General features: G+C 38.9%; 1 protein-coding gene across 3 annotated transcripts in view; it reads left to right on the top strand.

Moving 5' to 3' along the window:
* The window catches only part of adamts17 (ADAM metallopeptidase with thrombospondin type 1 motif, 17), a 148,068-nt gene extending 121,980 nt beyond the window's left edge, over positions 1–26,088 (top strand). For 2 of the 3 annotated variants that reach the window (XM_028443272.1, XM_028443271.1), the window contains 5 exons: positions 10,031–10,166; positions 11,956–12,160; positions 21,226–21,378; positions 22,580–22,757; positions 25,710–26,088. In XM_028443272.1, the coding sequence (XP_028299073.1) occupies positions 10,031–10,166; positions 11,956–12,160; positions 21,226–21,378; positions 22,580–22,757; positions 25,710–25,861 (824 nt within the window). In that variant the 3' untranslated portion in view covers positions 25,862–26,088. The remainder of the gene's footprint in view (positions 1–10,030; positions 10,167–11,955; positions 12,161–21,225; positions 21,379–22,579; positions 22,758–25,709) is intronic. The other variant, XR_003673824.1, reaches the window with a different exon arrangement.
* Positions 26,089–26,512: the final 424 nt, after the last annotated feature.

The raw sequence follows: 26,512 nt of genomic DNA, 5'->3' as shown, positions 1-26,512 counted from the left end.
TATCACATTAAAGAAGTTGAAGAAAGCAGATCAGTGCTGGTCATGTCGAAAAATCTTGAGTCCTGTCAGTCTGGTACCAAGACTTTAAGGGTGTACTCATACTGCCAGCTCGGGCCGTTCCAAGCTCACAGCAGGAATCCCCCCCTCCCTGTCTCTTTTCTGGCATGGTAGAACAGATGTGATCACCAGCTCAACTCGGTTTCCACTGACAGTCATCATGTTAATTTATCATTAAGCGACTCTGGAAAAACAAAGGTAGAAATAGTGTATTTAAATTGTGAAATTAGTGAGTTGTTGAAAAGTGCTGAGGTGCAGTGGAGGGTCTCCTTCTGCAGCGACGTGATGATGAGGGGTTCGAGTAATACCAGAATTCCGAGGGTACAAATATGCATATAAACGCATATTACTGGTTTATTAACCAATATAAATTACTGCTATTTTGAGAACAGGACACGTTTTTTGGTTTATATGGGTTAATATACCAGTATTTATATGTATATTTATACCCTCGGAAATACCCGGACCCGATGATGAGCAGCTACAATCCGTTACTGTCCCACTGTCGGCTGAGTAAAGAAAAGTCCTGACGGTCATGTTGTCCTCTGCCTCCATGAGTTCTCTGTGGTGTCGTTAATATATCCTCAGGTAATACCAACTCTGACCCTTTCATCGGCTAAAGAGCACTTCTGACACCGCTATCATTACGGAAAGCAGATGTTTATGTGGTGTAAAGCGTCTCGCGGTACTAACGTCATCACATTTTGCGCGTGGGTCGAGTCGAGTTGTGTGTGCGCATGCGCGGCCCACCATGCCAGTTTGGCACGCTGTTTGGACCACCTCTTCCAGCAGGACCATCGGGCCGTTACCCCACCTGCAGTGCAGTTCACACCTACCGCAGGCCAGACAACGGCCCCCCATGGTTTCACACACGCACAGAGCTGGTTAAGAATGTCCCTGGTTGCAAGTGTGAGTACACCCTAAAAATGTTGGTCTTGAGATCCAAACCGCTCTTGAGTACTATAACACTACTAACTTGGCTTTCTTTCATGTGGTATAAATCTATTAGATAAAGCTCAGCTATCAACAAAATGTTAAAAGTCTTTGTCGTTCTGTACAATGCAGAGCTGTTGTTTTAAATGGAATTATTTACCTGGTTGAGAACAAGTGTTTGCTCGAGATGTCAAACATGCACAGGGGAGTTCTTGCAGATGACTGAAATCTAATCCAGCATTAAAAAGAGATCAGCTGGGTGAGGTGAGCTCTCTGTTGCTGCTTCAATGACCACTAATCCAAAGGCAGCTGACCTGCTCCGGCATGTAATGACAATACGGTTTCTCCACAACAGTTGGAGTGTTACTGCAAGTATTTGGTGTTGGTTTTTGCATCACATTTTTTCCCTTGTTTGTAGATATGAAAACCATTTTTTTGGAATTTACAAAAACAGTAAACAATCATAAATGGGATTTTTAAAAAAAAGAGTTTGCACCTTGGGTTCCTTTAAAGTGAATGTAGTGCATTGATTTAAAGATTCATAAGTTAATAAATAAAACAGGTGAAGTGCAGGTGCTTTTTATTGCCGTCCAAATTTTGCTCCATGCCCCCCATGTTTAAATCAGGGCAGCTCACATTACCTGTGGAGGAATATGGAGGAACGAATAGGTATTATTGCTTATACCTTAAATTGTACAAGGATATTAAAGGTGATGTAGAAAATTAAAGTTGATTTGAATACTCACATGTAGAGTGGGTAAAACTGTGTTATCTTTTAACAATGTAAACATTTTAAAAGGAGTGGGCGATATGGACCAAAACTCATATCTTGATATTTTTTTCTCAAAATGGCGATATACGATATAAATCTTGATATTTTTAACTCAAAGTCCGACCAGAAAGACAATTCTGGGATAAATTTGCAGATGAAAAATGTCAAAAATGCACATTTATTAAATAACAGCTGCACAATGTGATATTTTGGCTTTTTCACCTCTAAGGGACAGCACGTTTGAGTGAGTTCTGTAATGTGGTTTGTTTAGGGGAAGGTCTGCATTAAGAAGCACTCAGAAATCCATCTAACTGTGCTTTTCATGCTGTTCTGATGAGTATTGAAAGGAGCAACTCCTAAAAAGAGTATTTTAATTCAAAATAAGCTATAAAATATACAATACCAGTCAAAAGTGTTAGAACACCACTCTTAATTCACAGTTTTTTACTGAAAATTATTCAGTTTATTGTGTCATTGCACTCTGAAATGAAAGCATCGAACAAATGAGCACTTTGAGTTAAAAAAGAAATCATGAAATCCATGAACAATACTGTTCACCTGATGGTCATGAGTGTCTTGTACCACTGTGTGTTCCAACTAAGGGTTTAATGACTTCATCATTTTAAAGGTCGACTATATGTGCATACTAGTCAAGTCGACTAGTCGATGACGTCACCAAGAGCCGAAGCCGAGCCGAGTCGAGTGCCGTTGTTGTGCCAAAATCTGTGACCGCAGGTGGTGACAGTTCCAACCCCTGCTGCTTACGGCGGACATTTACTCCCCCTTAAACATGTTTGTAATTCTTCTCCAGACTGCATTTACTTTACCCACTGGAGCGTCATGTTTAAAGGGGAGTAAATAGCTCCTTAATAGCTACGAGCCTTTTTTTTAAACCTCTGGCTGTTCAGTGCTTGCATTTGTACCATTTCAAGTTATTCATTGGACTTACACAACTTGAATTGCAATAAATAACTGAAAAAATTAGGGTGTTCTAAAACTTTTGACCGGTATTGTATATCTCAGAAATATCAAAACATTGTAAAGAAATACACTGACTGTACTCCATGAATAATATTGAATAATTGTATGATGTGATTTGTACTGTGTTTGGATAAATAAACTTTAAAAGAATATTAGTGTTGTCGAGAGATTAAAATTTTTTTGCGATTAATTAATCATGCTCTATAATTAATTAATCTGATGAATCTCTTTTTTAATCACACCTAAAAATTGCTGAGAAACGCCCTCATTTTGAGGTATTTTCAATTGAATTACATTATTGTGTCAGATCAAAACATTGATATATAACAAAGTGGCTTTATAAAGTAATTTATTGTTTGTTTTTAACAGACTTGAACAGATGCAGGTGTAGCCATTTACGTTCCTCTGTATTTGAGACTTCTCCCAAGGGCTACATGTCATATTGCTGTGTACTTTTGTCAATCTCCAAATAATAGAAAATACAAGTGAAATAAAACGTCATATGTAGTGCCATAAGTTAGCACATCATAAACCGTAAGAACACTTTTCTGACACCGAACTTGTTGCTTTTTCTCTCCTTCAGATAATAATATTTATCCAGTGAGTTTGTTCATTTGTCAGTCATGGCGTGCTCACAGCATGTAGCAGTTAGCACTGTCTGAGTATCTGCGCTAGCTGTACATGCTAGCTGCTGCATTGAAGCGGTAGTGAAGGCTGCAAGGCTCCAGTAAGGCAAACACACAAGCACACAACAAGGCTTGTGTTTTTCATCCGCTGTTTTTAAAAGTCAAAATTAATGCAAACGAAGCTGAACACCTCGGCAGTTTCCTTTTTTTTTGTCTGCACATGCTGTCAAAGGTCAACACGACAATAAGTGCAATCTTTTTTAGGCAGGAATGCATTTTCTGTTATTGCAATTAAATAAATTAATTTATTTTATTGCATAATTGTGACCATCACCAGTCCTCCCTAAGGAAGGGTAAGAAACACTTTATTAAAGGGTGAATATAAAAAGAGAGGGCAGTGTTACACCTGGGTGAGGGGCATACCTGTCAAGTATCCCGTTTTGGCCGTTTTGGCCCTCGTTCCTGCCATCTTCCTGTATTAGTATTTTCCTGTAAATATCCCGTATTTTAATGTAATAATAATTAAAAGATGCCTTACAAAACGGAACTCTGTCACTAGCATCGCGAAAACTGCCTCCTGAAATGGCCTGAGTGTCAGTTCTCGCGAGATTAGTGCCGACAGCGGCAATAATCCCGGAAACAACTCAGAACAGAGATGATGAATGAAGATGTTCTGGTGAAAAAAACAAAGAACTGGTGTAAATACGTTGTAAAATGTGACAGAGAGTTTATCTTCCTAAAGAGCAGCAGGATGGGACACAGTTACACCTTCTGTTAGATTAATAACTGAGATTTTAACGTCTACCACAGCGGAAGGAATGACGGAAGTCACCATGAAAAATCAGCCAATTACAAGCACCACAAATATACACTGCTTTCAAAAAGTGTTAAAGAATGTAAAGTCTGCAACAAATGTGTCTAATAAGTCATTAGTGAATACCAGAGAACCACATGAGTGAGCATGAGAAAGTAAAAGAAAATATATAATGAAAATAAAATGTTAATGTCTAACTTAAAGACATGAAATGTGAAATTAACAGTAAATCTGCAATGTGTTGACTTGTGTTTATTTGATATATTTACAGTTTATATACATGTGCTTCATATACACATTAATGTTTTTATTTGTTATCTGTTTTATAATTTAGGAATTAGGGCTGGGCGATATATCGAGATTCAAGATGTATCGAGTTTTCTATTTTGGCGATATAGAAAACTATAATATTTCATATATCATATGAAACTAAATATTAGTTTTAGGAGTAGCTGTTTTTACTCCTCAGAACAACATGTAAAGCTCAGTTAGATGGATTAATGAGTGCACATATTGTGCAGCTGTTTGTTAATAAATGTCCCTGTGTGGCATTTTGCATCAGCAAATTTAACCCAGAATTGTTTTTCTGGTCAGACTTTATTTGATAAAATTATCAAGATTTATATCATATTTCACCATTTTCAGAAAATATATTGAGATATGAGTTTTGGTCCATATTGCCCAGCCCTAGTAGGAATGTTCACAGCATTTTAATGTTAAAAAAGGTCGACCTACCAGATTCTAATCACATAATTGTATTTAGTAAGTGGTTGATAAGTGGGTATTTTAGATTTCTTATACACTTGTCTTAAAATATAAGGGAAACTGGAGCTTGGTTGAGTGGGCGGGACGGCTAGTGGGCGCCAGTAAATTTCCCTTATTTTGAAATCCATAACTTGACAGGTATGGTGAGGGGGTGGGGAGGGGGAAGGGAGCAGGGAGGAGAGATTCAAGTTAGAAAAATGAAGGGGTGGGGAAGAGTTGATTATTGTTAAGTGAGAGTGAGATGTGAAGTTGTAGGCGTGAAGCTTAGGTATAATGGTGGTGGCTGTGGGCAGAGAGAAGGAGTGAGTGGTAATACCTAAAACAGGTATTTGGGATCAACGTGTCTAAAGTTAAGCCCACTACAAGTTTTGTCCCACAGTCCAAAGCATGCCAGTGCATCGTAGACAGATGTATGTGCAAGAAACTGCCACTGCAAATCCAAGCGCTGCCCCGGACCCGAAGACACAGCCAGGCTAGCAGAAAGAGCGGTGGCCAGGAGCCCAAGCCACCCCCCCTACAGCCGAGCAGCCCTCCAGACGCCCCCAAGACACCAAGCCGAGAGGCAGCCACTGCCCCTCACATACACACCCAAGGAAGCACCAAGGAGCCGAGGACCCAGCGCACCCTGCCACCGACCCCAACCCCCAACCTCAAGGCCCCCCACCGAGATCCACCCCACCACCCCCACCCCTGCACCCAATCCCCAGAGGGGAGGGCCCAGAGAGCCCCCCATTCGAGACCCCAGCAGAGGGGCCAAGGCCCACGCCCAGCAGACGGCCAGAGCCGCGCCGAACGGGCAGCCGGCGGGCACCCGCCAGTGGGCTCAGAGCCAGCAGGGACCAGACCCCAGGCCAGAAGGACCCGGAATAGATGCAGCACCAGGAACAGCCCACCCAAGGACAACGACCACACCCCCGGCCGCTCTGGGCAACGAGGGAACGCTGCACCGCCAGCTCCCAGCCGCACCGACCCAGCCCCCCAAAGCGCCCCAGGTCACCTTTTTTTTTTTTGATACCGCCAGCGCGATGAGCCTTAGTTATTGCTAAAGTCCCCCCCCCACCCCACCCCAAGGGCCCAGCCAGACCGCCACAGCGCGCACAGACCAGAGAGCAGTCTTGCACTCTAGTCTGTGCATCAGTTTTATGGGTATACCGCAAACTCTTAAAATAAGAAAGGTTATATATATTGCCAAAATAGAAAACTCTATATATCTTGAATCACGATATATTGCCCAGCTCTACATTTTTGATTAAATTGAGTTGTCGCTTCAGGCAGCACAACACAGCTCAAAAGTTTTTTTTTCCTGTAATGATTTGTTTTGCTTCAGTTTTTTTCTTGTTTGTTTAACAGTGTGGATTGACTTTTCAGACCAAAAGCAGACAATCGCAGGCTCTAGTGAACGTGTGAACGTTTTTTTGCATTTTGGCGATCCGTTTACACGGCAACGGCATTCTGGTGCTTGAAAACTGAGCTTTTTAAAAACGGGCTCCAGAGTGGAAGTTTTTTTTAAATTCTTCCCCTTCTTCTCCGTGTAACCCTAACCCAAACCCTAATAAAGCCAATCTCTCTTTAATCCTGAACCCATTGCTGTGACACTATTGAAATCTGTGCAAATTTCTTGAATAACTCAGCTTTATTCAATAGCCACTCGTTCTGTATACAACTATAAACATGACAAGCAGCTTCATGTGCTGCCACACGCTACATAGAGGTTTACTGCTGTAACACACACAGCTCAGCAACCTGCTCTCTACATATGTGACAGCTATACAACAAGGCAAGAATGAGTCGTTTGTGCATTTTATAGCATCAGTTATTCATGTACCAGAGCATAGCCTCCATTCACCTCCTCAGCAAACATTTGTGCGTCTTTCTCGCGCTTATCCAAACACATCACCTGACCGTTCATTTACCGTGCATGTAGCGTCCGACCTGAGTCCAACCAGTCTGTGTTAAAAAGATAGAAATTAAGCCAGACCCCGGATTTAGTAAAATAGCTCTTAGAAGGAGTGCAGCTCTGTGATTGTGGTTAGAATCTGGTGCAGACATGAAATATGTCTCCACTGATCTTAGTGATGGTAAATCAACAGATCTCTACACGTGCGTTTTATTTTGGTTCATTGCAAAATCATACCACCATCTATTGTCCTGGTATGTAAACTACATTGTTTTTTATGCTTCCCGTGGTCTCATGTAAACAGAGATTGTTTTGAAAATGTTGCCGTGTGAATGCGGAACATTTTGGAAACAAAAGCAAGAAGTTTTTGTGTAAACAGGGTCTTAGCAAATTCAGGCCCTTGTTTGAGAAAAGCTGTTCATTCAAGCCAGTGATGAAGCGCATGTTCAGCAGAGCAGAGATCCCTACGTGGAACACACACAATGTCCAGCACCATAACTAATTAGCAGACCCCCCGCTGTTGCTTGCTATAAAATACTCTCCTCCACCCTCCTCTAATACTGATAATCCTTGACTCCGAATATGCCACGTTTTGGTGATGTGAGATCAAGCTTTGAAGTCGCTGGCTCCTGCTGTTCTTCAGGAGAACAAGTCAGGTGCTTCTGCATTAGAAGTTAACTGAGCCCACCCAGCTTTCTGTGCCTGGAAGCCCACTGGGCTGTATAATTGGATCTGTTATGTAACCTCTACACTGCAACAACATGAAACACCCCCCCCACTGATTTCCAGTGAAAACCCAGCGGTCCAGTGAACTTATAATAAATCCTAATTTCCATTTCAGGTGGACATGGTCAAAATAGCTTTTTTTAACTCACTCTTCTTCTCACCACTATAACGATCCTAAAACACAGTGCTTGGAAAAGATTTGGTAACAAATTATACTAGGGTTCACATTATAATGGTATAAAAAAAACGTTTTCCAAATTTTGCCTATTGATATTTTGAAAATACCAAAAATTGGGTCAATATAAAGTCCGTAAAGGGTGGCACACTGTAACTTTCACTGATATCAGAAACTTAATGATATAAAAAGGAAAGTATGGTCGTTAATAGTTTCTCCTTGTATTTATACTGAATGAGTGAGAACATTACAACAGTTCAAACATTATTCCTGAAAATAGAAAAGCCGTCAACTTTGTGAAAAAGTGTGCCACCCCTAAATGTGCAGCGATTGACTCCATTTAGGGTAACAGATGCTTACAATGTCAATGTGAACAAGGTAAGGCAAGGCAAGGCAAGGCAAATTTATTTATATCGCGCATTTCATACTCAAGGCAACTCAATGTGCTTTACATGATAAAACATTCAATTGTTTAAAATCAATAAGAACATTTAAAATCATCAGTAAAATCAATTAAAATCATCAGTAAAATCATCATTATATCAACAACATGACAAAAAATCTCTCTCTCAATCATATGCAGTAGAGAAAAAAAGTGTCTTTAACTTTGATTTGAAAATGTTCACATTGGATGCTGACTTCAGCTCCACTGGCAGTTTGTTCCACTTCTTTGCAGCATAACAACTAAAAGCAGCATCACCATGTTTACTGTGAACTCTGGGCTCCACTATCTGATCTGTGTCCATAGATCTGAGAGACCTGCTGGGTTCATACCTGACTAACATGTCACTGATGTATTCTGGACCAAACCCATTCACAGATTTATACACCAGCAGCAGAACTTTAAAGTCTATTCTGAGGCTGACTGGGAGCCAGTGTAAAGACTTTAAAACTGGAGTAATGTGCTCTGACCTCTTTGTTCTGGTTAAGACCCGAGCAGCAGCGTTCTGAACCAGCTGTAGCTGTTTGATGCTCTTTTGGGGGATTCCTGTCAGAAGACCATTACAATAGTCCAGTCTGCTGGAGATAAAAGCATGTACCAGTTTCTCCTGATCTTTCTGAGCCATTAAACCTTTCACTCTGGAGATGTTCTTTAGGTGGTAGAAGCTGTTTTTGTGATAGATTTGATCTGACTGCTGAATGTAAGATCTGAGTCAATCAGAACACCAAGGTTTTTGACTTGGTCTTTAGCTTTTAAAGATCGAGACTCAAGATAATTGCTGACAGCAGTCCTCTTTTCCTTGTTACCAAAGACAATCACCTCAGTCTTGTCATGGTTTAGTTGAAGGAAGTTTTCACTCATCCAGCAGTTTATTTTTTCTAAACAGTCACACAACACCTCGATGGGATCATAGTCATCTGGGTTCAGTGATAGATATAGTTGTGTGTCATCTGCATAGCTCTGATAATCAACCTTACAGTTCTGTAAAATTTGTCCTAAAGGAAGCATGTAAAGGTTAAACAGAAGGGGTCCAAGAACAGATCCCTGAGGAACCCCACAGGACATTGGTAATCTGTCAGATTCAAAGTTTCCAATGCTTACAAAATAGCTTCGCTCCTCCAAGTATGACTTAAACCATTGCATTACTTTTCCATTTAGTCCGACCCATGTTTGCAATCTGTGCAACAAAATTGTATGATCTACAGTGTCAAATGCAGCACTTAGATCCAACAGAATGAGAACAGATACTTTTCCTGAATCAGTGTTCAACCTTATGTCATTGATCACTTTGATAAGAGCAGTTTCAGTGCTGTGATGAGAACGAAAACCTGACTGAAATTTATCAAATATTTTGTTGAATGTTAAGAATTGACTCAGTTGGTTGAAGACCACCTTCTCAATGATCTTGGCCATTAATGGAAGGTTGCTGATTGGTCTATAGTTAGCCAGTATAGAGGCATCCAGTGTTCTCTTTTTTAACAGAGGTTTCACAGCAGCTACTTTCAGGGATGTTGGTACGGTGCCTGATTGGAATGAGCAGTTAATTATCTGACACAAATCAGTGACAATTGACTTTACAACAGTTTTAAAGAAGTTTGAGGGTATTGTGTCAAGGCAACACGTTGATGGATTCAGCTGCTGAACAGTCTCCTCTATTGTTTTTGGGTTCACTGTAAAAAGCAATCTGGCAAAAATTGGTCAACATTAATTTTGTGAACCACCCCAATGCCCACGGCCCAGTGAAAATAGGTTTGGGACTATTTTTTGGGTTGGTGAAGAATCTCATCACGAGAAAATACCACAAAACTACTTTCTGTATGACATGCGTGTGTGTTTGTGCAGGTGAGAGGAGGACGGTGGTTTCCTGTATGAGGTTAGCTAATAAAACAATGGAGGTTGTTAATGACAGCTTCTGTCAACCTGAAAACCAACCACAGCCCCAAGTACGAGTCTGCAACACTCACCCCTGCCAGTACAGGTGAGACACACACAAACGCACACGCACACACACACACACACACACACTCATCAATGAAAAAAAAAGAATTGGGGAAGATACATTCTTTATTAACAGTATATCCATATGTCAATAGCTGTGTTTTCATTACCCTTGGAAATGCGCAAAATCTAAATCGCGCAATGAAAGCTGGTAATGGAAACACCTGCATTTGGAAAAAACACTAAAATATTGCTCAAAAGATTTTACGCTTTCATGAGGAGGAATTTCAGGCGTTTTGATATTGAAATACACTTTTTCCGCAAATACACGTCACAGAACATGATGTACATGGTCACATGACGTGAGGTACCTGGTCACATGACGTCTGCTCTCTGAGTAAACATGGCGTGGTAGGAGTCCGGGACATTTCTTAGCATTATACTTTAAAATCATTACTGCCACATTAGACGAACAACAAAGGAATATGGAGTGTTATAAGGAGGTTCTGAGTGTCCATCTTTCTGCAGCTAAGTCTTGTGGGATGAGATTTCACAGGAGTAACAAGGCTCCTGCCCAAAAAAAAAACCTTTGGTGGAAACACGTTCAAAGCTCAATTATACTTTGACGACATTTAGAAATATTGCTTTTATTTTGCGAAAATCTGTAATGGAAACCCAGCCAATGTTTTCCATGTTTCTTTAAAGAAGTCATACCACCCACGATCCTGTAATAAAATTATAATGGATGAAATACTAGCACTACATCCTTACACTAAAGGCAGCATTTCAAAAATGTACATCAAAATTCAGAGTATTAACCTGCCACCTTGGGCCAAAACAAAATTATCCTGGGAAAGGGATCTAGGTACTGACATCACTGAGAGGTTTGGGCAACTTGGCTTCACAGCTCCTCTATTTGTATTAGACACAGCCTCATTCAATTTAAAGTTTTGCACCGCCTACATTATTTAAATGAAAAACTTTCTAAGTTCTATCCCAATGTTAGCTCTGCATGTTTAAGATGTAAATTAGGTCCAGCTACTTTGGGACATATGTTCTGGAATAGTGAATCGTTAAAAAGTTTCTGGTCAAGTATTTTTTTTAGGTCATTTCTCATGTCCCACTAGTGTCCATCTTTGGGATTCTCCCCCTGAATTCGCTGTTTCCAAATGACAAGGGAAAGCTCTTGCTTCTGCGACCTTAATAGCCAGGAGAGCCATTCTTCTTCAGTGGAAATGGGATAAACCCCCATCGTTCAACAGCTGGATTAAGCAAATGCTCTCTGTGCTGCAGCTGGAGAAGCTGAGATATAGCTGAGAAAACTGTACTGGAAAATGTTGGGTGATCTGAGTCTATACTGAAGCTAATGTTATTGTCTACATGATTAAAGGAGTTACATTTATGTATTTGTATTTAACTATCTGGATTTTGTTTAGCTTTTTTCTCATTTATTTGTTTTTATTTTTGGTTTGAGTTGTCCGTAATGTATATTTACTGTCTTGTCTTTTCTCTGTGCTGTTGTGTTTTTGTGGCATGGAAAGTTGGGTGTGTGATTGTGAATGGTGGATATATGTGTGTTCAAACTTGTGAAATGAAAAATCTATAAATAAAATCCAGGGGGGAAAAGAAGTCATACAAATTGTGGATCAGTTGTGCTAGAATTGACCTGTCCATAAGCGGTGAACAGAAGCTTTTGTAATCAGTTATATGTAGTGTGTTATACAGTATGTGAAGTGATCCACAAATATGAGCTATTGTGCACCTGCACTAAAGGGAAAAGTAAACATAAAGCAGAAATTATTCTAAATGTTTTTCTCCTCCCGTCACAGATGGATGGCAGCAGATTGGGGAACGTGCTCTGTCACATGTGGTAAAGGTCTTCAGCAGAGGGAGGTGGGGTGTGTTTACCACCTTCAGAACGGTTCTCTCATCAACACCAGAGACTTATACTGCCAGGGAGAGAAACCACCACTACTGCAGGACTGCGAGGGACGCCTCTGCCTCACGGTGTGGGAGGCGTCAGAATGGTCCAAGGTAGACGTACACAAAGCACACACGATGTCTTCAGGAGACATATTTTAAAATATATTAAGTATTTGATTTCATTTAATTTTTATTTTGAACATGAACACAACAGCAGTGTATTTACCACAATGAGAAAATAATAATAATGATAATGATAATAATAATAAAAACAAAGCAAAGTGAGAATAAATGGTTACAAAATCCTGCACGTGAAGCCTGTACTTGTAGTAGGAAGTATAAACTATGATCCTACCCTTTGTATTATCTGGTACTATGCTTTATGTCTATAAATTAATCTTCTTATAATATACACCTATTTACACTGTAAAAGGAGACAATTAATTGATATATATCTATATTAGGGGTGTGACAATACACTCGACGATATTGGGTTTGCAAGGACAAGACGAGATTTTAGGAAAACTACAAAGACAAAATATATCACTGGATCAACAGACTTTATTATTTAATTTAACCAAGTTGCACATGTATTTTGAAATGTTTTATTACAGCTCTTTACATGCATGATGTAAGCATGAACTTTTAATTCACTTCTTCTTCCACAAATTAAAACTGAAACTAAAATTTATAAAAGTTCAAATAAAATAATATAGTTCTTTCTTTTTTGTGCATCCATTTTTTTGGAGTAATTTGGTTTTGTAAAACATTCAAAATGTTCATTTTAAGGTTACGGCCCTCTCGGTAATGAGCACGGTATTGAGCGTGTTACTTCCGATTCCGGTTTCATGATATCACTGTGTCGCAGTTTGTTTGGGTTTAAAAAAAAAAGGTCAATTTTAAAAATGTTTTTGTACTGCTAAAAGTTATTTATGTTAATATTTCATGGTTATTTAAAATTATTCCCGTGATCCCAAACTTCCGTTAAATTGCGGGTCACGGACTTCACTTCCTCCTCCGTCTCCATGACTGTGGGCGGTGGCTGTGCTGACGGCCAATAGCCGACCTTATCACAAACTATCTGGTTCTTCAGACAGAGAATTGTAACTTTCTTGTGAACGGATGGGTCCACAACATGGCTCCACTATGATTATTGTTCGTTCTGCGCAAGGGTGAGTGTTTCTTCTTATAATGTTATGTGTGTTAAGATGCTAGCAGCTACAATGTAAACTCACACACACACACGGCTGATGCACGTACGTGCACTACACCGCTTTGTACATGCTGAACGCACACAGAGCCTTTTCGAGAGAGAGTTGCGACTTTGGTGTTGCAAAACGTTTATTTTTCGTGGTACTTCCGGGTGTCTTTTTTTTTTAATCTCTCAACAACCTGTGACGGATTATGTGCATGATGCGTGCACGTGTCAGAGAAAACGCATCGAGAGGATGGAGGAAGACACACACACTATAATAGAAAACTAAACAATATTTATACAAAAAACACAAAATGACAACAGAAATGCGCAAAACTACACCAAAAAAGATACAAAAATACACATAATGACTCCAGAATTACACTACAATGGCAACAAAAAACTATAATTACAGAAAAAAATGCACAAAATTACAACAGAAAAGTACAAAAACACACATGACTCCAAAAAACATCCATTACAAAAAAATATACCAAACAAAAAAAAAATAAAAATGAGTAAAAAAAACAAACACATTTATAATGCGCATGTCCCATATAATTAAACCAGGTAAATCACACGCACTATTTTACTTTGCACCCACACATAAACCCATTTATAGCACTACAGAGTACAGAGTATGTACAACTCTTTGTACATCCAACCTACAAACACCTACTAATTTGGCCATAGTAGACAACTCTACTTAAACTCCCAATATATGAATACATACTTCCGACGGGCACTGTACTAGTCTATACAATTACAGTGGGGCAAAAACGTATTTAGTCAGCCACCAATTGTGCGAGTTCTCCCACCTAAAAAGATGAGAGGCCTGTAATTTTCATCATAGGTATACCTCAACTTTGAGAGACAAAATGAGAAGAAAAAAATCCAGAAAATCACATGGTAGGATTTTTAATGAATTTATTATTACCAAATTATGGTGGAAAATAAGTATTTGGTCAATAATAAAAGTTCATCTCAATACTTTGTAATGTACCCTTTGTTGGCAATGACAGAGGTCAAGCGTTTTCTGTAAGTGTTCACACACTGTTGCTGGTATTTTGGCCCATTCCTCCATGCAGATCTCCTCTAGGGCAGTGATGTTTTGAGGCTTTCGCTAAGCAACATGGACTTTCAACTCCCTCCAAAAATGTTCTATGAGGTTGAGATCTGGAGACTGGCTAGGCCACTCCAGGCGAAGCCACTCCTTCGTTGCCCGGTCGGTGTGTTTGGGATCATTGTTGTGCTGAAAGACCCAGCCACGTTTCATCTTCAATGCCCTTGCTGATGGAAGGAGGTTTTCACTCAAAATATCATGCCCCCATTCATTATTTCCTTCCTTTACACAGATCAGTCATCCTGGTCCCTTTGCAGAAAAACAGCCCCAAAGCATGATGTTACCACATCCATGCTTTAGAGTAGGTATGGTGTTCTTTCTCCTCCAAACACGATGAGTTGAGTTTTTACCAAAAAGTTCTATTTTGGTTTCATCTGACATATGACATTTCCCCAATCCTCTTCTGGATCCTCCAAATGCTCTCTAGCAAACTTCAGACGGGCCAGGACACGTCCTGGCTTAAGCAGGGGGAGACGTCTGGCTCTGCAGGATTTGAGTCCCCGGTGGCGTAGTGTGTTACTGATGGTAACCTTTGCTACTTTGGTCCCAGCTCTCTGGAGGTCATTCACCAGGTCCCCCCATGTGGTTTTGGGATTTTTGCTCACCGTTCTTGTGATCATTTTGACCCCACAGGGTGAGATCTTGCGTGGAGCCCCAGATCGAGGAAGATTATCAGTGGTCTTGTATGTCTTCCATTTTCTAATAATTGCTCCCACAGTTGATTTCTTCACACCAAGCTGCTGACCTATTGCAGATTCAGTCTTCCCAGCCTGGTGCAGGTCTACAATGTTGTTTCTGGTGTCCTTTGACAGCTCTTTGGTCTTGGCCATAGTGGCGTTTGGAGTGTGACTGTTTGAGGTTGTGGACAGGTGTCTTTGATACTGATAAGTTCAAACAGGTGCCATTAATACAGGTAACGAGTGGAGGACAGAAGAGCTTCTTAAAGAAGAAGTTACAGGTCTGTGAGAGCCAGAAATTTTATCAATTAATTCATTAAAATTCTACAATGTGATTTTCTGGATTTTTTTCTCATTTTGTCTCTCATAGATGAGGTATACTTATGATGAAAATTACATGCATCTCTCATCTTTTTAAGTGGGAGTACTTGCACAATTGGTGGGTGACTAAATACTTTTTTGTCCCAATGTAAACAATTAATGTATTCCAGAGAAATACAAACTATTTGCAGAAACAAATGCAAATGATGCAATAAATGAATTTAGCAAGGAATTTCTGAGTATAGTAGACAAACATGCGCCACTGAGAAGGTTTACAGTTAAGAATGTCAAAACACCATGGTTCGATAAAGATCTAAAGCAACTGATGAAATGAAGAAATCAAGCTAAAGAAACAGCAGGTTTAATCTATGCAACCGTGTCACAAAACTCAATAGGACAAAAAAGAAATTGTATTATGAGAAAGAAATGGAACATAGTAAGAAAGATTATAAAAAAGATGTGGGATACAATCAGTGATTTAACTGGTAGAAAATGAAAATCTATATCAACTTTCATTGATGTTGATGATCAATTTTTAACTAATCCGGCAGATATAGCAAATTATTTTAATAATCTTTTTTTTTTTTTTTTTTTTTTGTATATTCTGTTTATTACAGTTTTTCTTCTTTTTTACAGGAACAATTACACAAACATTACACAGTAAACAAATGATACTGCACCAACAACAACAATAATAACAGAGCCGCGAGACTGGTCCCTATAGTAATGTATGTGGCAAACACAGCACAGTGAAATACTGCAACATTTACATATTTGCCCATAGCCTATGATGACATCTACCAATATAATATGTTCAAACCCAAACTTGTGTCCTCCGTTCAGTGGCAACAAATGAAATAAAATCAAATAAAGTTATCAATTTAAATCCAGATTATAATTGAGTCCCAGAAGTTCCAGTGGTTTTCTCCATTCCTGCAAAAAAAGATGAGCCCTTCCATTGATGCAATGTCCAAGTTTTTCCAGAGTCACAACCTCCGAGATCAGAGATTTCCACACAGAGATAGGAGGGTCCTCTCCAACCCATTTTACCATTATAGCTTTTCTTGCTAGCATTAAAAGGGACTGGATTACATTTTCATTATTTTTTAAAGAGGCAGGGATCTTCCCAAGCAGACACATAAGTGGGTCTACTGACACCTGTTGACCTGTTGCTTTGCTAACACTTAAACATACTGTCCTCCAGAATGTTTGGACTTTTTTACATTCCCACAAACAGTGGAACCTGGTGCCTATGCAAGATTTACATTTGGGACAGTTTGGTGAGGTTCCTGTTCTATACTTACTATAAATTTGCGGAGAGATGTAGATATGGTGCAAGATTTTATACTGTAATTCTTTATATCTGTTGCAAATTGAAATTCTGGAAGGCAGTCGTAAGATCTCATCCCATACATCATCATCTATTACACATTTAAGCAAAGTGCACCAGGATGTCCTTAAGCATGACAATTTGCTCAAGTTCAAGCTCAATATCTCAGAGTAGAATTTGGATATGAAGTGTTTTTGTTGCTTACACCTGATAAAAAAACGGTCCAGTAAGTGTGAGTCGTTTGGAATTTCCAATGAGTTGTTCTTCGTATACACAAAGTGCCTGATCTGTAAATATTTATAAAAGTCTTTATTTGATATATGATACTGATCCTTCAATGACTCAAATGTTTTACATTTTCCATTCTCAAAGAGATCAAGGATTCTAACAATACCCACTTTTCGCCAAGGTGTAGAGTTTGATCCTGTTCCCTGTGGTGAGAGCTCTGTATTATCTACCAATGTCATTAAGAGTGAGAGAGGATGAGTGTTATTGAATATTTTCACACATTTCTTCCACGCCCACAATACATGAGTTATCAACGGGTTATCCTTAGCTGTGCGTGGAATTTCCTTCAGGCTTTTGCCCAGTAGGTTCACAGGAGAGAGGGGTTTACATATAAACGATTCAATATCTAACCAGGGAGAGTCCGAGCCTCCATTCACCCACGCAGAGATAATCCTGGCTTGCAAAGATAGCACATAGTATTCTATATTAGGAAGGCCCCATCCACCTTGCTCCCTAGGAAGCTGTAACCCTGCAAGTTTGACCATCGGTTTCCTGCCATTCCAAATAAAGTCTGATAATGCTTTGTTCATATTTGCAATGTCATTTGCACTTAAATTTACAAACAACATTGATGTGGGGTACAATATTTTTGGAAGGACGGTCATCTTAATAAGGTTAATTCTACCCAGGAATGATACAGGGAGATTCTTCCATCTTGTTAACATTTCTTGGACATTTTTAACCAGAGGAGTAATATTTTCTGAATATAACCGATTGAGCTGGGGGACAATTCTAATTCCTAAGTAATCAAACCCAGATGGAGCCCAACGAAAAGGTTGAATATAAGGTGGTTCTATTTTAATGTCATTATCTAGGATCATTATTTCTGACTTATCAAAATTTACCTTATATCCAGATATTAGGCTGAATTCTCTTAGACAAGTTGTTAAAGCTATTAATGACTGAGAGGGTTTCGTTAATGTCAATAGAATATCATCAGCGTACAGTAAAATTTTATGTTGTTTAGTACCAATCGTTACTCCTTGGATATCAGGGTTTTGTCTGATAGCCAACGCTAATGGCTCTATAGCCAGGGCAAACAAAGTAGGGGACAATGGACTTCCTTGAGCTGTACCTCTTTTCACTTTAAAGGGAGCAGACAGCAGACCATTTGTCAGAACCGAAGCTGTTGGTGCTTTATACAGCAGTCTGACCCACCTCAAGAAGCCACATCCAAAACCAAATCTTTTCATTACTTCAAACATGTACTCCCATTCAATTCTATCAAACGCCTTTTCGGCATCCATAGAAACAACAGCACCCAGCGTTTTGTTAGTATTAAGATGATGAATAATATGAAGTAGGCGTCTAGTGTTGTGATAGGAGTTTCGACCGCAGATAAATCCTGTTTGATCTGCATCCACAATTGTGTTTACAACATTCTCCAACCTAAGAGCCAGTATTTTGGAAAGTATTTTGTTGTCCATATTAAGGAGGCTGATTGGTCTATAAGAGGAGCACAATTCTGGATTTCTATTCTTCTTTACTATTAGTGTTATGTTAGCCCCATACATGGATTCAGGGAGCACAGACTCCTCAAGTGATTTATCAAAGACCCTTAACAGAAGTTTGTTCATTTTCCCTTTCATCACTTTAAAAAACTCGACTGGGAAGCCATCTTCCCCAGGACATTTCCCCGACTGAAGTGTGGATATAGCTTTATCTATTTCTAATACAGAGATAGGGGATTCCAAACGGTCAAATTGATCCTTCGATATTTGTGGAAAACATAAGTGATCTAAAAGGCTTCCTGCCCCAAGTCTCTCCTTATCAATCTCACTACTGTACAGTTTAGTGTAAAATCTTTTAAAGCTCTCATTAATTTGACGATTATTAGTTTGTCTTTGTTGATTTTCATCCTGTACAGCTGATATATAGGATTTGATAGGGGCATTCCTTGCTAGGCGTGCTAAAAGGCGATTTGGTTTGTTAGCCAATTCGAAAAATTTCTGTTTTGTGAATAGTATATCCCTTTCTGCCTTCCTTGTTATCAGGTTATTTAGCGCTGTCCTAGTAGATTTTAATTCAATAAGAGTTGCCTCAGATCTTGTAATAATCATTTTTTAAATAAAGTGAATACACAAAGGGATAAAATGTCAACAACTTGTAATTCATCCTACTTATCCATAAAGAATGAAATAATGAAGGAGAAAAAATATGTTTTCAAATTTCAAAAAGTAAAACTGAGTGAAGTTGAAAAAATGATAAGGAATATTAAAAACAAACCACTGGGTGTTGATGAAATGAATGGAAACTTCCTGAAGGGGGCAGAAGATTTTGTGGCACCAGCCATTTGCTACTTAATAAATCTAAGCTTAACTACAGGCGTTTGTCCACAAGACTGGAAAAAAGCCAAAATTATTCCTCAAGAAGAAATCCTTTTCTGGTCAAAATAGTTGTCCAATAAGTTTACTCACAGCAATTGGTGAAGTCATGGAAAATATTGTGTCTGCACAAGTGAAGAGTTATTTTAGCAACAATGAACTGTTCATTCCTAATCAGCACGCTTATAGAAAGGGGCATTCAACTGCAACAGCTCTGACCACAATGACTGATGGCTGGCTGACAGACATTGAAGAAAAGAGGTTGGTGAGCAGCCTAATGCTTGACTTCTCTGCCGCTTTCGATATAATTGACCATAAAATATTCATTAAGAAATTGACTGCTTATGGATTTGATAATTCTGCTACTTAACAGAGGGCACCCAGACCGTTTTCTTCAATGGCTGTTATTCCAACATCGGAAGTTTGGCATGCAGAGTACCACAGGGTAGTTGTCTTGGTTCTTTATTACATAATATTTTTACTAATGATCTACCACCAGCTTTTATGAAAGCCAAAATGGTTATGTATACCCACGACTTGACAATGTATACTGTACATCAGCTGCTACTACAGAAGAGCTGAACACTGTCCTGCAGTCAGAGTTAAATGCTGTTGCTGAATGGATCAATAAAAGCAAGCTAGTTTTAAATATATCAAAGACACACTATATGATAATGGCTTCGAACCATTCTATCAATCTGAATCCTTTATTGTGTCTTAAGATACAGGACAATCCAATTACACAACTCCATGAAACAAAGCTTTCAGGAATAACAATAGATAATAAATTATCGTGCTCAAAATATATATTTATATGGGTTAATATACCAGTAATTGGTGTTTATATGTATATTTATATCCTCTGAAATACCCGGACCCGATGATGAGCTGCTGCACTCCTGGAGCTTGGTTGGGCGCGTGGGATGGCTCGTAGTGGGCGCCAGAAAATTTCCCTTATTTTCAAATCCAAAACTTGACAGGTATGCGTTCATATATCCTCAGGTAATACCAACTGTGACCTTTTCATCGGCTAACGAGCACTTCTGACACCGCTATCATTACGGAATGCAGATGTTTATGTGCCACCTACGCAGGCCAGACAATGGTCCCCATGGTTTCACACATGCACTGAGCTGGTTTGGAACGGCCCTGGTTGCCAGTGTGAGTACACCCTATGAGTCCTTCTCCAGATGTCTTGGGGGATATTCTCTGATCTGGTCTGCACACCAGCTGGCTTCAGCCTCATCAGCTGATCCCTGGTATAAACAATGCAAGCGTGTTGTTGCACTCAGCAGAGTCTGCTGGAGGAAAGTAGTGCATCTATCATCAAACAAAAACTATTAGAAAGTGTAGGTAAGCAAGTCAAAATAAGGAGGTAACTGAAGAAAAACAACTTAAAACGAGGTTGAAAAACTATGAAAAGAGCAGGAGCGGCTCTAACAGGCAGCATGTACGGTGGTGCATGCGTGCTGAATTTTTTTTATCACTCATTATTCTATTGTTGTGCTCTATAATTATTTTTTTATGAGCAAAATGTTGTAGTCGAACTTAGGGGGTACTTGGATTCAGAATTCGGAGAAAGGGGTACTTGAGCCAAAAAAGTTTGAGAATCACTGCATCAAAGTGTTTTTACCTCATTCTTACTGTGATTTCCTGTGTTTGCCCCAAAAACTATGCTAAAATGTCACATTTCTGGTGTTTTCACGGCTGAAAGTTGTGACAAAGCAATGGCAAATGTTTATTTTGAGGTTTACACAGAAAGATCCGACACCAGCCAAAAGTGAATGTCTGAAGGTGTAGCTTTAATTCAAAAACAGTCTGAGGAAAACATGGGTCAAATGTAAGCTTTAAGCAGCATTGAATATATTGTTGAGACTTTTGTATCCTATATTTTTTTTAATATTTTCATGTTCTCCAGTGCTCATCAAACTGTGGTGAAGGTGTTCGAAGGCGGACGGTGTCCTGTACCAACCCTCAGGGACTCTGTGATCCTTTGTCCCAGCCGACACAGGAGGAATCATGTGAAGACCTCTCCAAATGTTACGAATGGAAAACTGGGGACTGGTCCAAGGTATTATTTACAGTATAAAAATGTCTATTTCCTACATTCTTCATTTTCATTATATAGGGCGGTCTCAACCACGTCTACACGTACACCGACTTACGCTGCAATCTTAGTAGTTACGATGCAGCAGCTGGGAGAGATTTTTCGAGATCGTGGAAAAACTTCCCCAAAGTTTTTGAACCAATCGTGAATTTGTATATTTTGACAATAACAAAATATACAAATAAAAGTTTCTGGACTGTTTTATGGAAAAAACTTTTGAAAATTTCATTACCGGTATATCACTCCAGCAAAACCTTTATAAAGTGAATTTTTCATAATATTGCCCCTTTAACCGTGATTCACTACCATAAAAATCACATAAAATTTATGTTGTGCTTTTAAAGCTGCTGGTGACGAACATTTTTTTTTAAAGATTACACTGTACTTGAACTTTTATACATAAAGGCTGACATTACACTGTCATTATTATGACATGACACTTGTCATTAGCATGAATAAGGTGTCATGAAAGCTGTCATTAAATGACACATCAGTTTCACTTTTAGTAGTCGTTATATTATCGTATCGCTTTTATGGGATGATCTGACGTGTTTGTGACCCAATGCGACGCAGCGGTGGAAAAAAACAATGGACTATCTTCTTAAATAGGCGATTCGTGTGAGGTGAGGAGGAGAAGAAAGATTGTTAATGATTTACTGCTGCTGCTGCTGTAATAAACACACATGCTGAAGCAGCGCTGCGCATGTGTGTTTATGCCCACTCATGTATTTGCATGAAGGCTGTTTTTATGAGCGCTCTGAAGGTGACTTTTCCGAGGGCTGAAACTCCAGGAATGTTTGGGAAATTAAATCTCAAATACCATGTTGTGGGGGTTCTTAGAACAATTGGAGGTGGGTGAAAAATAGCATAATGCTCTTCAAGTGCAGCATTGAGCAGCGCAGCCCGCATGGCACCCCTAGAGGCCAAAATGAGTATTTATTTATGGAGTCAACAGAAGGTTTGAGGTGTTTTTCGAGTGATTTTGTGTGTTCACTTTGGGGTCCGAACAAAAGTAGTCGAGGACCGCATGTGGCCTGCGTGCCCTGACTTCTCATCATTTGTTTGAGTGTATCATCTGTATGTTGTACAGTGTTTTGCTTCATTTAAAAGTGAGTAAAGACAATATTCTGACAGCTGCATTAACTGATGCTGTTTGTCATTTCAGTGCTCATCGTCTTGTGGGAGGGGCCTGCAGTCACGGGTGGTCCAATGTATGCACAAAGTAACGGGTCGACACGGCAACGACTGTCCTGTCACGTTGAGACCACCGACGTATCGACCCTGTCACCATGGGGCCTGCAATGAAAAAGTTAATGTGAACACCATCACCTCCCCTCGGCTAGGTGAGCCCCCCATGTTTAACACTCAATGACGAAGCAGCGTTATCGTCTTCATCATTAAACTATGCTCGTAACTATTTTTGTTTTGTGTTTTTTGGAGTCATTTTGTGTATTTTAGTTTTTCATCTTTTAGATTTTTGTCATTTTGTGTATTTTTGTAGCCGTTTTTTATATTTTTCTGTTAGTTTGTGTATTTTTGTAGTCGTTTTGCATGTTTTTGGAGTACTTTTGTTGTAGTCTTGTCTGTATTTTGTGTATTCTTGATGTTATTCTGTGTCTTTTTGTATATATTTTATCAGTTTGTGTATTTTTGTCGTAGTCTTGTGTTTTTGGAGTCATTTTGTTGTCATTTTGTGTATTGTTCTAGTCGTTTTGTGTGTTCTTCTGTCAGTTTGTGTATTTTGTAGTAGTTTTTGAGTTCTTTTGTGTATTTTTGTAGTAGTCTTCTGTGTTTTTGAAGTAATTTTGTCTTTTCGTAGTCTTTTTGTATATTTTTTTATAAGTTTGTGGATTTTTGTCGTAATTTTGTTTATTTTTGTAGTTATTTTGCATATTAGACTGAGGGCTGCATGTGGTAGTACTGAAAACGACTAGAAAACATGGACATATTTTGAATAGAACTTGTTACCAACATGGACGTTTATCTGAAAGGTGTTGACTTTGACCAATGAAAGTTACCTTTTGTTACAAGGCAAAAGGGTTGTGTCATGGCAAGCTTAGGATAAAAGCACAGGGAGCAATTCAGGTTCCAAAAATCAGTCAATTTATTTTCTGTCTTTAGTCCAAAACAGCAATTGTTCTGCTCAAACATCTCCACTCCAGACATGCTGCAGGAGCCATTTTGGCTTTCTTTTTCCTCCTTTCCTTCACTTCCTGCTCAGTCTTATAGGCCTGAGGCTCCTCCTCCTCAATCTCTGCCTCTCATTTTTTTAATCAAAACTGAAACCTTTATAATTACAATAAGACAAGAATTTAACAAATTATATTAAACACAATTTTTCCTCTTGCAGAACAAATACATGTTTGATTTATACATGAAAAAGATTTATTTATTTATTTATATTTTTTTTTTTGTGAGGGAACTTTTGCTTCCTAACACCTTTTTTATCACAAAGTGACAGGCCTGTGTGCGCTTGTGCGTGCGTGCGTGCGCGTGCGTGCTTGTGCGTGTGTTAGGAACCTTCATTCACAGTAATGCAAATCTTGAAATGACAAAATTTGACGTTGATGCTAAAAGCAACAACACACCCTAAATATTGCGTCCATCAATTATTTTACATGATGCTGTCCATCTTAACGGTACATATTTGAATATCATTATTTTTTTATGCAACAGTTAGTTCCGAACAAGTAATTTGATTGGACAAGAGACATTCCATAAGTGCTGATGCTGATATAGAGCAACAACAACACTGGGACGTTTTACAGACATTATCACTGTACTGTCGGTGAGGAAATGTTTTGCTTGGCAACATTTGATCTGGCGAAGCCAAATAAAAGATTAATTAAACACATCTATAATGTCTTGTAGCTCAATACTGTTAACCAATAAAATACACTTGTAGAACTGTTGTATAAAAGCAACTCGAGGTTGTGCTAAAATATCAGCACTAGTAGTGTTGTCGCTCTGCTTTTGGGAGAATGAATATTATTATGGGATGTAACAAACCAGCTCGACCTCCTTCACCTTCAGAGCTCAAAGGTCAGACTGATGAATCATACAAAGTTGGATAACATCATTATTATTACTCTCAAAGAGGCTTTCATACTGTGGAGCAGCTCATTGTGAAGAAGACTTTTGGGAATTAAGTTTTTTTATTTAAAATGGAGATGTCATTTTGTTAATTGTCATTAATGCACTGCTTTGCAGCCACTAAAGTCGGCTCCATTTGCTGCAGTTTTGATATTAACTATAATTATATTCCTCTTCTACAGTCAAAGCACAGACCGCTTGATTATTTTCCACATTAACAGTATGCTGATGACTACTTCCAATAAGGCTGAATGAATCATTCAAGCAGAATTTGTATCTTTCACTCATGCTGAGAATCACTTGCATTCAAGCACGAGAAGTAAACATTTTTTAAATGAATTTCTCTAGAAATCAAATGTTCTTGTGCTTCAGACTTGTTGCGTCTGCTCTGAGAGTTGCTCTGCTGTCACAGTCCGCTGGGAAGCCCTAAGCCAGTGTTTTTCAACCTTGGGATTGTGACCTCATTTAGGGTCGCCGGGAATTTAAGTGGGGTTGCCTGAAAAGTCTAGTAATTGATAACAATTAAAAATTATTTTTAATTGATCTTTTTCAAATTACAACACAACACAATCTTAAACAACTATTCTATTTCACTTTTCGTAAATTTAAATATAGCTCAAATAAAATGCACTATATAAATTTCTGAGCTGGCACATCTTGCTTACCCTAGATACCCTAGATAATTGTAACACAGTATAACAAACGGGATCAAAAACCTATTTCTAGAAGGAAAAAAAATGTCTTTGGCATCACCAGAAATGTTTGATATGAAAATAGGGTCATGATCCAAAAAAGGTTGGCCTAAGCAAACCCAGTCCCCCCAAGTGGATGCTGGGAGGAAGTGAAAGTGACAGCGTTTATTTAAAGATATGGACAAACCAAGTATCATTTGACATTTTTTTTTACCATATATCAGCATGATGTTCTATAAAATATGAATACAATACATCAAAAATGGTGACAAACACTAAAAATCAGACATGGTTCACAGATTGTTGTCTTAACTATAGTGCATAGATCTTATAGATCAGGGGTTCTCAACTGGTCTCACCCTGGGACCCACATTTTGTATTCAACTAACCAAATTTAGTTTTTTTAAAAAAGCTGTGACCCACCCATTACAGGTCCGCGACCCACTTTTTGAGAATTGCTGTTATAGATTGTACCTGTGTGCTCTAATGCCATGTCTCTCTGTCCTCCAGCTGCTCTGACCTACAAATGCATGGGGGACCAATGGACCGTGTACTGCCGTGTGATCCGGGAGAAGAACCTGTGCCAGGACATGAGGTGGTACCAACGCTGCTGTGAAACCTGTAGGGACTTTTATGCAAAAAAATCTCTGCACAAGAGCTAATGACCAAATGCACACGTTCTCTTACTTTGTAAATGATTTACTTGTTCATGAGAAGTTTTATAAAAAGCTATTTCTATTATTACTGAATTATTTTCAATTTTTTTTTATTTAAAAGAAAAACAATGCCAAGTGTACGTTGGAAATGAAGACTTGAAAATGTCCAAGATTTCTTTTGCTGTGCACCAAAAAAAAAAAAGGAACACAACAGTACGATGGGAGCTCTATTGCACAGAATGTCTGACTAACGTGGGATTCTAAAGTATAGCAGTAGATCAGGATCAGGGTTTGGGTCTAATCTCCTGCCTGAGTGATATCACCCACCCATAGTTAACCTCTACTAGTACTCACATTTATAGTACATTTTCTCAGTTCTGGTTTACTAGTGCGTGAATGCACTTTACTGGTGAAGCAAAAAGCATCACTAATCATCCTAGTAGACTAAAAACAGTCTACTAGGATGACTAGTGAGATTTTTAGTATATTAGTAGTACTAGTAAACAAAGGTACTGGTAAAGTATGGGAAGCTGTTTGAGCATAAATTCAATATCAGTGATTTCAACTCTTATTAAGCTCTACTAGTACTCAACTTTGAAGTACATGTACTCAATTTTGGTTTACTAGTGAATCTTTACTAGAAGAATACTACTTGTG

The sequence above is a fragment of the Gouania willdenowi genome, chromosome 3 (genome assembly GCF_900634775.1).
Source record: "Gouania willdenowi chromosome 3, fGouWil2.1, whole genome shotgun sequence".
Taxonomy (NCBI): domain Eukaryota; kingdom Metazoa; phylum Chordata; class Actinopteri; order Blenniiformes; family Gobiesocidae; genus Gouania; species Gouania willdenowi.
This window is presented reverse-complemented; position numbering and strand designations above follow the sequence as displayed.